This window comes from Phocoena sinus, chromosome 11, assembly GCF_008692025.1.
Source record: "Phocoena sinus isolate mPhoSin1 chromosome 11, mPhoSin1.pri, whole genome shotgun sequence".
Classification (NCBI taxonomy): Eukaryota; Metazoa; Chordata; class Mammalia; order Artiodactyla; family Phocoenidae; genus Phocoena; species Phocoena sinus.
Genome location: NC_045773.1, coordinates 43,910,890 through 43,918,883, shown reverse-complemented (window position 1 = coordinate 43,918,883; position 7,994 = coordinate 43,910,890). Strand labels below are relative to the sequence as shown.

General features: G+C 41.7%; 1 protein-coding gene across 1 annotated transcript; it reads right to left on the bottom strand.

The window, feature by feature from the left end:
* Nucleotides 1-905: 905 nt before the first annotated feature.
* Nucleotides 906-3,452, bottom strand: EIF1B (eukaryotic translation initiation factor 1B). The gene is made up of 4 exons (XM_032648316.1): nucleotides 3,166-3,452; nucleotides 2,064-2,227; nucleotides 1,749-1,850; nucleotides 906-1,374 (listed from the first exon to the last, which is right to left on the bottom strand). Exons 1-4 carry the CDS (start codon nucleotides 3,194-3,196, stop codon nucleotides 1,330-1,332), a joined length of 342 nt encoding a protein of 113 aa, XP_032504207.1. The 5' UTR covers nucleotides 3,197-3,452; the 3' UTR covers nucleotides 906-1,329.
* Nucleotides 3,453-7,994: the final 4,542 nt, after the last annotated feature.

The window sequence follows — 7,994 nt, the reverse complement described above, 5'->3', positions numbered from 1 at the left end:
TTATATTGGGCACTATTCTGGGTAGCGTGAGGAGATGGAATCTTGCACCATTCTGCTCCATCTGGGTGAGACATGATTCATCCCTTTCTCCGGCGTATCCACACTGTATATGCTATCTGCCGTTTAGTATAGGAAAAAACATAATATATATAGGGTTTGATACTATCTGCAGTTTCAGACATCCATTGGGGGTCTTGGAATGTATCCCCTTTGGATAAAGAGGTGACTACTCTAGATGTATTTCTCTGCCTTGGCTAAATGGTTTTAATGATACAGCTTGTGTAACTGAGCAAATAATCACAGCTCAGTAAAAAGCAGAAGTCTGGAACTGAAGAGGATGAGCTGCAGAAACCTCGTAATTCAGAACTGTGAATTCTCTTATTTCTCACCCTACCCCCAACACCCATGCACCACTGCCCTTGGCTCTTACTTCCTCTGGTGAATACCAAACCGTGACTTAGTGAAAGAACATGGCTTTTCTGGCTGGAAGCCCTTGGCTGGCACCCCGACTCTGTCACTTTCTAGCACTCTAGGAAGTTAACCCTAACCCTAACCCCAATGCCTTCCACCCACACTTGCAGGGCACTGCCTGTGACTAAATTTATTTTATGTCAGGAACCTACTTTACTGTCACTTAGGGATAGACTTGTGTTGGCACCCTACTAACATAACCAATAAAAATAAATAAAATAATTCTCTGTGCCAATACGTAAGTTTAAACTATGCTTCATTTTCTTTTCAAAAATTTAACAGTACATTCTGGCAAATTCTTGGCTCTGAGTTTATACTGTTTCTACTCATTTTTAAGTAAGTAAAGAACAAATTACATATATAACAAAGGTTCTCCTCTAGCTCTTCACAGCATCTGAAATCAACTGGAAAGAATACACAGAATGAGACAATTATGAAAGACAAACTATATGTGTATATTACTTGCTTAGATTTGGGAGCCTAACTGCTCACAAAAGGATTCATATTTTTTTTTTATTGTTAAGCTGCAACATACATGGTTTAATACCAACAAAAAAATTTAATCAAATGAAAATTAATAAACTGAACAATAAACAAATAAACACTCAAAACAAAATATTTTCCATTGGAAACATGTTAAGATGAATACGGGGTTTCATTACCATCTTACTGCAATTTTCTTATGTGTTACTAGCCTACATACCACGTGTTTTCTGTAATCATGCAGATGTGAATGAAAGTTTGAATGATTAAATAAATGAAAAGTCCGTTTACTGCAGAGAATCATTTCACAAGGCAGCCAAACTTGGTTTAGAGAACAAAATTATTCAAGAAATTCTCCACGTATTTAGGTTCATTTTAGAATCCATGAACCTTAAGCTGTTCCTCCTTGACAATGCCAACCTGCAAAATAAAATTTAATTTAGCAGAATCACTCTGGGTAACACATAAATTCATTCCTAAGAAGACAGAGCAGTCATTAAAAAGAATCATTGTTAATAGGTTACTGCAACACTGTATTTGTGGCATAAACTGTTAATAACAAAAACTCAACACATATTTGAATATCCTGACATTCCACAAAACATCCTAAATGGACACAGGAATGATCAGGTCATTCTAATGACAAAATAAACTGGTACTCCTGCCCAAATAAGTACAACTAATGTGCTTCATTCACATGATTTTTTTTACTAAGTAGGTAATAATTCACATTGCCCTTAAATACAATTTTAGAAGCAATCTCAAGGTTGTACATAAAGCACCCAATCACTCACCTCCAAGAGAAACTGGCAAATGTTTTTTCTTTGGTCACCTTGAAGCTGAATAACCTCTCCGTATTCAGGATGTTCAATCACAGTACCATTACAGGCAAATTTCTGAAGAAGCAGATTCAGCATAACTGAGTCAAATACAATGATATTTTACTTTCACCCTAAGATTATCTGGATGTTAATTAAGAGTATGAACACAGTTTCCTTGGGTCCAATCATTTTAACCCACGCTAACGTGAAGTGAAAGGTGTGAACTGTAATCCTATTTAGATGTGTGTCAATAACTATATTTTAATCTCTTCTCCCTAACACCTTTACCTTTTTGAAAGCTTTCACAAGTTTCTTCTTGTCATAATCATCTGCAATGCCCTGAACAGTAGTCAGTGTCTTTCTGCCGTTCCGTTGCTGGATTCTTATATGAATGTAATCCTCAGTCCCTGCCGGGAGTAAGTCGTCACCCTTAGTTGCATCAGCAAAGGGGTCTACAGAGGGATACAAAAAAATCCAAAGCAGGAAAATATCTTTTAGTCAGTAATTTCCAGATACAGCTACACTACAATCTAGAAACTCAGCAAAGAAGGTTCTAGTGCTTCTGCTTTCTTTCTGCAGGTGCGGATGTGGGGGAGTGATAAGGGTAGAGTATTAATAAAACCTACAAGGTACTTTCACAAAGAGATTTTAAACAGGTATGTCCACTGATACCGGAACAGAAAAACGTTGTTATAGATGTTATCGTTGAACATAATCCTCTAATGAGAGAAAAGAGATTTTAAGACCTTAATTTTAGAGCCACTATAAAAATGTGCGTCATCTCGATTACATTCTGATGACAACAGAAACATTCACAAATGCCACCCCAATCATTTAACCCTAACTCTGCCTCGAAAAAAGATCTATATATGTATATCAAGAGTAATTTTACGTATTACTACGCAAGTAGAGAAGACTGGCTCACTGCCCTGTAATAGATCAGAGGCCTGATCCGCAGCATCTTTTACTAAATGCGCCCGAGAGCAGCCACGAACAGCCCCGACCGCTAATGGACGCCGATGCCCCAGCCCGAGCCGGCGTCCCCCTGGCGATCAGCAGGGCAAGTCTGGGGGCGGAACAGGGTCGCAGAGGTGGCAGGGAGCAGAAGCGAGCAGCAGGAGGGTCCAGGAGCGGGCAGGGGGCGGCACAAGGCCCCCGGCCGGGGCTCCGGGGGCCGTCCTCGGAGAGGTGGTCGCCAGGGGCCCGGTCGCCATCTTCCGGGCACCGAGACAAAGCCCCACTCGGGGTGCAGGGGAGGGCGGCCGGGGGCCTTTTGGGGCGGGGGTCCGGCAAGCGGCCCCAGCGAGGGCGGGCAGCGGCGGCCTACCGGCCGAGAGGCGCGCAGGGGACGTGGGGCCACGGGAGGGGCGGTGGGGCGACCCGCTCTTACCGAAAGATTGGAGGTTCTGGATAGTGGACATGCGATACTAGTGTGAGGCCGGTGAAGGGATAAAATTCCTGCGGGGCCCGCCCGGATCACCGTGTCAGGAGGCGGTAGTGGCGAGAAAACGGAAATAAATAAGGAGACGCTTCGCCCCGGGGTTGGGAAGCGGCTGGATCGGCGGCGGAAGCCGGGAGGAGGCAGGAAGAGGCGAAGGAGGAGGCGGAGGAAGAGGCGGCAGCGACGGATGCGAGGACGCGACAGAAGAGGCGGCGCTGCGGCTTCTCCGACAAAATGGCCGACGGAGACTATTTAGCCGCGCCCGCCGCCCCTCCCACGTGACCCTCCCGCGCTTGGCGCCCTGGGACTTGTAGTTTTCACGAGGCAAGAGAGCCCGGAAAGCCTGGAGCGAGCGGGCTTCCGGGACCTCAATTCCCAGCAGGGAGTGCGCCCCCCAGCGGCGGGCGGCGGGGCCGGGAAGGGTCCAGAGGGCTGCAGAGATACCTGCCTGGAGCTCGTAGGTCTAGAGCTGTCTTCCCCGCGCTCTCGCAGGCTCTCCCTTGACTCGCCTTCTCTCGCGGTACAGTGGCAGCAACGAGTGTTCGGTGCTGGGGGGGATTATCTCCATGAGTCACCCTCGCTCGAGGCCTTGGGTAATGTAAGTGAAATCGGGGTACAGGAGCAGAACAAGGTCCCTAGTCCCGGCTTTCGACTTGATGGCTGCCCCTCAGCACCTCCCCTCCTCCCCTCCCGCCTTGTCCGGTTGCAGGAGCCCTGTTCGTCCCTACCAAGGGTCGAGGTGGGAGCCTCCTGCCCAGGATTGGGCTGCCCTCCGATTCCCTAGCGCGGTGGTTCTCAAACTCTAACGTGCATCTCCCTTAGGGCTTAATAAAATACAGACTGATAGATCCCAGAGCTTCTGTTTCAGGACGTCTGGGGTGTGACCCGAGAATCTGCAAATCCAACAAGCAGCCAGGAGATGCTGATGCTACTGGTGTGGGACCACAATTCAGAACCAATGCCCACCTTCAGCAGGGGCCTGGCATCCAGTGGGGCCATGTATGTCCCCCAGGTCGACCGAACACACCAGAAAATCAGCCCATCAACTTAAATACAGAACCTTGAACAGGAAGGTTAATTGACAGAAGGTTGATTGATACCAGAACAGTAATATCTTCCTATCAAACTAAATACAGGAGAACAAACCTGAGACTATGGGAATGGGCTCACCCAGGCAGGTGCTCAATTGTCAAACTTGGTTCGCTTTCTGGAAGCAAAGAGATAGACTAAAAGTTCGGGATTCTTAACCTTGTTTTGTACCATGGCAGTCTTGTGAAGCCTATGGACCCCTTTTCAGAATAATGCTTTAAGTGCATGAAATAAAACATGTAGGATTACAAAGGAAACCTATTATACTGAAATTAAAAACAGTACATTGATAACATAGTATTGCTTCTTTACTAGTGCATTAATTAACAAGATCTAGCAGCAGGTCTCACAAAGGCTGGAATTTCAAAAAGGTGATAAACAAAAGATATTTGGAGATGTCTGTAGCATCAGAAGTGTAATATGAAAATATCTGTGACTTCTATTGGTGCAAAGTTACAGATCCTTCAGGTACTACTGGGATGTTGCCAGCATTCATAATGAAGAAAAGGCTAAATTTGGGTTAGAGGTTAGTGAAAATGTAGGTGGAGTCTTTTTTCCCATCCAATTTTAGGAATCCCCCACCCCCACAGTTTTAGCCATGGACCAAGGATCTGCAGACTCCAGGTTAGGAATACCAGGATTTAATAATCTTTAGTGATTAACTATGATGATAGGTACCATTTATTGAGTGCATACTATTTGCCTGTTGTAAGCTTTATACACAGTATTGTTAATCTTCATAGCCATTCTGTGATGTAGTTATTACTCTGTTTATATTCATGTAGAAATGGAGGCTTTCATGGGTTAAATAATTTCCCTAAAAAAATCAAATTTTCAACTCTCAGGAATTTAACTGCATTTTTGGTCTTTTAGTCCTGATTTAAATGAATAACACTTTTATTATCCAAACTAAAGTGTAAAGTTTTAGAGCTGGTTCTAAAACAAGGAGAATCAAACATTTTTTGTTGTTCATTAGTTGATTACACCTACAGTAGTTTTCTGGTCTTGTACCTTTATCAGCATGCTTTAAAGTAATTTTTAATACTACTCTGGATGAAGTTCAGAATAAGCAAAATGCATCTCTATTTCTGTTTTCCTTCTTTGTTACTAGACGCCCCAAACCATTTTATATTATGTTATTTCTTAGAAGGAGCCAAGGGTGGTCCAGTCAAGAAAAAAAATAACAAATGAACATAGACAAGTTAAAAAAGATCCAGAAGTCTTTGGGTTGCCATGGTCATTACCCCTGTCAGGAGAGCTTATACTTTCTAAGACCTAGTGTTTGCATCAGAAACCCCCAGGAGCTCAGAAATCTTCAATCAAAGCCAACTATGAATACAGGTCGGATACGTTGTAATTATAATCTGGAAAACTCTTCTGACCCTGGTCATCATTCATAGCTTTTGTGTTTAGACCTGACCATTGAACACTTGTAGTGTAGCTGGTCCAAACTGTGATGTGCTCTCACTATAAAGTACACACTGACCTTTGGAAGACTTAAATTTTCTCAATTTCACCTGCTTCTTTTTACTTCTTAATATGTGGCTCCTAGAAAATTCAGTGTTACATATGGCTCACATACTATTTCTATTGACAGCACTGGTTTAGAGTGAAAGGATTTGACCTATATGTAAAGTTATAAAAGGAACAAATTAAAGCACTTAAAATCTAGTATTTTTAGTTCTAAATGGTACCAGCCTAGTTTAAGGTGATTATTTCATGCCTTATTTCTGAAGGGAGTTTAGATCACTTGCAGAGAACAGTAGTATTGACTAAAGGAATCAGGGAAGATTAAAAAAAAAAAAGAACATTTGAGAAATAAAAGCCCCCAAAGCTAGAGATAGACCCCAGATCCGGCTTTTAACTTCCTAATGGTAAGACAACGAGAAAATCAGCTAGGAAGTCCATGTGTCTACAGGATGAAAACATACTAGTTGTGCAGGAGGAATGACTTTGCCTGGCCCAGAGCCACAGGAGGTGTTTTTCTTGGGCTATCATAAAGGGGATGCTGTGATGTAGTGGACAGTGTCCCCAGCAGTTTGCCTACCGTGAAGGACAATGGTGGGTTTTATGCAGTTGTTTCTTATATCAGCCAGTCATGAAGACATACTAACAGGTGAGGACCTCGGGTCCTCATCCATCCAGAGGTTGCTGGTTGCGGCGGCCTTGTGATGATGTGCTGCTCAGGTTTCCTGCTTCAGTGAGCATAACTGACTATCTGCCTCAGCTGCTGCACTCTGAATTCAACATCGCTGAGGTCACGCCTCCCACCAGCTGCTCCTGGTGACTCAACAAGGATCCTAATGCAGGCTGGTTCTTGAGAGATGTGGGACTCCTCTTCTAGGAGGACCTAGATCTAGTGTCTAGGTCAGAAAAAGTCACTTAAAAGTCTCAACTTATTATCGTGAACACTTGATTGTTATATTAGCAATGCGTGATATAAATGAAATGCTTGAAAACGTCGTAAGTTAAGAAGGACTTAATTTATCACTGAAAATAGTAGAATTGTGTTAGAGCAAAACTCATTATTATGAGTATTTGCAAAGGCCAAAAGTAAAATCATGTTTCTAGAAACCTACTTAACCTGCAGTGGGAATTTGAATGATAGATCACTAAACTTAATAATCAAGAGTTACACTATCATTAAAGAGAAGGGAACAGTAATTGGCTCAAGATGGCTAACTTGGTATCTTCACTATCAAAAGATCCCTAATAATGTCAGAAAAGATATATTTTGGGGAAGACTAAATCCAGCAGTAAACAACAAGGATGTGCCATCAGTGGATCAGACATTTCTTTCCTCCTAAAGGAAAAAAACACCCAGAAATCAGTTGATGGAGGAAACTGCATGCTTAAATACTAGCAACACTGGATTATTAAAGATTATGAAATATCTTTAAAATCCTGAGATTTTGAACCTGAAATCCTGTATTTAGGCAAAATAAAGGCATTTTCAAAATGTTTAAAAACCCAGAAAGTTTACTTCCATGGACAATATTGATGATATACTCCAGAAAAATTAAAAACCCAAGGAAGAGAAAGACATGGGATAAAAGAATATAGGTGCATAAAGAAATCAGTAAAAATGATGGTTATGTCCAAATCATATTGGTATGTAAAGAGGGTGAAATATTTTATGGGTGATTTCTAGAAGAATAGAAATTTCATGCATTTTTCAATCCAACAAAAGACAGGAAAAGGTATAAAAGAGCAACAAGAAATCATAGAGTAAATTTAAAACATTAAGTCATAATAAAGATGTAAAAAGTACATAATTGTCAGTAATCACAGGTGTGAATGTTATATTTTTCTATTAAAAGGTAAACTCTTTAGTTTTGATGAAAAATGGTCACAAAACTATATAGCAGCTATTTATGACACATTTAAGGTCAAATGACAAAGACTGAAAAAGTTATTGTAAGCAACTGCTAGTTGAAAAGTAGGGTCGGTATAACAATATTATTAGGAAAAATGAATTCAAGAAGAATTACATTAAGCAGAACAAAGAAGGATAGTTCATTTGGATCAAAGTTATATTGGACCAAGAATGTGAATCACAAACTTTTATATTCCTTACAACTCGGCAAAACGTATATAAGGCAGAAAAGGAAAAGAAAAATATGGAGAAATTGAAAAGTCTGCAGTCATAATGGAATACAGTAACACGTTTGTTTCAGAAACAGACATGT